We start from the raw sequence: 3,472 nt of genomic DNA, 5'->3' as shown, positions 1-3,472 counted from the left end.
GCTCCAGTCGCGAAGTCAGAGGCATCGGCTTCTACTCTCATTGGACGACTATTGTCCGGGAATGCGAGTATAGGCGCAGTTGTGAATGCCTTTTTCAACTCCTCGAACGCAGCGTTCTCGACTGACGTCCACTGCCACCTCTCATCCTTTTTTGTTAAGTTATGCAGAGGTCTGGCTATTCTTCCGAAGTCTTTGATAAATCTTCGGTAGAAATTTGCTAGTCCGATAAACGATCTGACTCCTTTGACGTTCCTGGGAGTTGGCCACGAGGTAATAGCTTCGACTTTGCTCGAATGCATTTCTACCTTTCCTTTTCCGACCAAGAATCCCAGGACGTCAACTTGTTCTACCGAGAATGAACATTTCTCTGGTTTTATGAACAGGTCGTTATCTTTGAGCCTCTGTAGGACTTCTTTTACTTTTTCCAAATGGGCGTCTCTATCGCCATCTTTACTGAATATAAATATATCGTCTATATATACTACTACACAATCGTCCATATCGCCCAGTATATCGTTCATCATGTTCTGGAACGTGGCGGGCGAGTTACATAATCCGAAATACATAACTTCTGGTTCGAAGGAGCCCAGAGGCGTGGTAAACGCTGCCTTCCACTGATCTCCGTCTTTGATTCGTACATTGTTGTAACCCCAACGTAGATCCATTTTGGTGAACAGTTTTGCTCCTTTTAATCGATCTATGAGATCTCCGATCAACGGAATTGGATAATTATTTTTGACCGTCCATTTGTTTAAATAACGGTAATCCTGCACCATACGCTTTTTACCGTCCTTTTTTGGTATGAAGAACACAGGGGAAGTTTGCGGGGATTTGGAGGGTCGGATGTATCCCTTATCTAGCTCTCCTTTGATGAATTCCCGAATTTCTCCTAGTTCTTCTTCCGAAAGAGGAATGAGCCTTCCCTTTCTGGCAGTGAAGCCATCCATGAGCTCAATGGCATGGTCCCATGCTTTTCGCTCTGGCATGCGTTCTGACGCAATCTTTGAGAATACCGATAAGTACTCGTGTAGGGTTGGGGGCACCAAGGCAGCGGGATCATCTTGTGCTTCCGCTTTCTTGGTATCTAGATTGTCCTCGATCCTGCGAATGATTCTATAGATAGTTTCGGCAGAATCGATCTCCGAGTCTTTCTCCGTTTTCCTCCACTTGGGTTCAGGCCACAGTTCAAAGCAGTTGTGGGGACACCGGGACATTTTGACGTCACCGGTTTCCCAATTGATTTCAGGGTTGTGGTGTGCTAACCAGTTGAACCCGAGAATCATGGGCATTTTCCCAAGCTTTGTTACTTCGAATTGCGCCTTCTCTCTATGTCCCTTGTACTCGATCACAAGTTCCAACGAGTGTGTGATACTACCCGATGTGTTCTTGGATCCATCCACGTTGAATACTGTAATGGGGTGTTCCTTCTTTGTGAACTTGAAGCCTTGCTTCTTGCCCCAATCCCAATCTATAAATAGTCCTGTGGCTCCGGAGTCGAGAAGCGCTGAGCAGGCAATCTCGCGGTTCTCTTGTCGCACAGTTACAGGCATAAGTATCTCTTTGTCCATATTGTAGGTTCGTATCAATTGTTCAGGCGGGGATTTTATAGATATACTGTCTATGGTAGCTAATTTTTTATTTATTTCTTCTATAGGGGAATTAAGCACGGGTTTCCCACCGCCGAGCTGAGTTTCGCGAGGTTTTTCATTTTCGGGGGCCTTGGAACTCTCCATACATCGACTGGTCACTGGTGCGGGGGTCCTGCAGGATCGCTGCTGCCAGCCGCTCCCAGTGACATCTAACTCCTTTTGGGAGCTAGCCCCTACTGTTGCGTGGGCGACGTCTGACTGAGGATAAATACTAGGCACTCCCCTACTTCCTACTTCTCGCTGCGCGAACTCAGACCCCCCTTGGGTATGCATGCCCTGGTGGGACGTTAAGTCCGCTTCCGGGTCTTCTATCGTACACTCACCGAGTACATGGTACCTATTATATTTAAAAGTGTCTTTCAATGCTACACTGTCTGAATGGTTCGTAGAGTCCCGATTACCCCGCACATCAGGGCTCATTGTTCGTTTAAAGATTCATAGTCCCTGAAATAGGCCCTAGCGGCCTCGAAGTCCATGTCTTTGGTCGCGGCTTGCCACCGTAAGGGGGTAGCACTGCTTCCAGTTTGTGCCTCTGCTGTCTGAGGCTGCTCGATGAGTTTCCCCGAGTAGGGGTCGTATAGAGCACGGGTTTGATGACCCGTGGCGCCCTGTGGGCGACTTCCTTGCTGCTGCTGCTGTTGCTGCTGCTGCCGTGGCTGGCCTCCTCCTCTCCTCTGCGGACAGTCCCGCGCAAAATGCGGGCCTTGGCAGGTGAAGCACCCTCCTCTAGGGCCACTACTTGGCGACACTTGTGTTGCCCCGATTTCCATGGGTTCGCCCATGTATGGCGGTGCCCGCTGGTTTGCCGTAAAGGTCAACGGCCTCGGCTCGTAGTTGACCCTCCTCTTCCCGATCGCGATATTGTACTCCTCGATACGGACTCCAATGATGCGTGTTGCTTCATATAGTTTCCTGAAGTCCGTCTCGTGTTGTCCTCCCACTCGGTAGATTTCTTCTCGAATGGGGTTGCTCATATTTTTGATAAGCAAGTCTGTCGCGTGACCGTCTTCCACCTTGCCTTGTTCCTTCAGGATGAAGAACTCGGTCAGCCACTCTTCCACCCTCCTTTCTCCCATGCGAAGACCCAACATCTTCCTCCGAGCCCAATCCTTTGTTGAGCTTGGGAGGAATGCATCCGAGACGAGTTGTAACATGTCTTTCTCGGTGGGCCAAGGTTCAGATCCACCACTGTACAGATCGATGTGGTATTGGGCCCATTTGGCCGGGATCTTCCCCTTCATACGTGTGAGAATGGCGGAGGTTTTATCAAAGTTTGTTGGCAGCGCGCTGGCATTGGCGAAGAGCCATAACGCCATTCTACTCTTCCAGGGGGCGAAGTTCCCTGGTTCTCCGTCAAAGTCCCCAGGATCTTTGACACCGACGATCTTCTTTTCTATGGCGGCCGGGCCAGGTTGTGCGTGCTGGATTTCTTGATAGGCTTCCAGCTGCCCTTGGAGACGCGCAATCTCGGTTGCTTGCGCTTGCGCCAGGTCATGAGTTTCCCGGCGTTGTCGGGTAAGCGCGTTGATTTCGTTTTGCGCTTCTCCAAGGTCCGTCACAAACTGGACCTCCATACGATCTATCTGTCTCCAGATGGCGATCGTTTGTTCGATTGTGAAGCCGTCATAGGGTTCTGTCGGTTGAGGCATTGTTCGTAACAGTCCGAATGTTCAAGTCGTAGGATGATATAAAAAGACAAATATAGTAAACAGCGTCGGGCCGCTGTGACTCTGTTGGGGCCAATAGCCTTTCCCCACACTTGACTATAGTAAAGAGAATACAGGAGATACTCCAAACAACGAGATGCACAGGTGACTTCTGTG

General features: G+C 49.6%; 2 protein-coding genes across 2 annotated transcripts; both read right to left on the bottom strand.

Moving 5' to 3' along the window:
• Positions 1-1,394: 1,394 nt before the first annotated feature.
• Positions 1,395-1,550, bottom strand: CONPUDRAFT_33057 (uncharacterized protein; the record flags this gene model as incomplete). The annotated part of the gene is made up of 1 exon (XM_007777825.1): positions 1,395-1,550. A coding segment is annotated over one exon (156 nt), but the record flags the coding sequence as incomplete, so codon positions are not given.
• A 515-nt stretch (positions 1,551-2,065) lies between these two features.
• Positions 2,066-3,298, bottom strand: CONPUDRAFT_160690 (uncharacterized protein; the record flags this gene model as incomplete). The annotated part of the gene is made up of 1 exon (XM_007777824.1): positions 2,066-3,298. The coding sequence occupies one exon, from the start codon at positions 3,296-3,298 to the stop codon at positions 2,066-2,068; it is 1,233 nt and encodes a 410-aa protein (XP_007776014.1).
• Positions 3,299-3,472: the final 174 nt, after the last annotated feature.

The sequence above is a fragment of the Coniophora puteana genome (genome assembly GCF_000271625.1).
Source record: "Coniophora puteana RWD-64-598 SS2 unplaced genomic scaffold CONPUscaffold_95, whole genome shotgun sequence".
Lineage (NCBI taxonomy): Eukaryota > Fungi > Basidiomycota > Agaricomycetes > Boletales > Coniophoraceae > Coniophora > Coniophora puteana.
The sequence above is the reverse complement of the archived record's forward strand: the minus strand, read 5'-3'. Positions and strand labels throughout refer to the sequence as shown.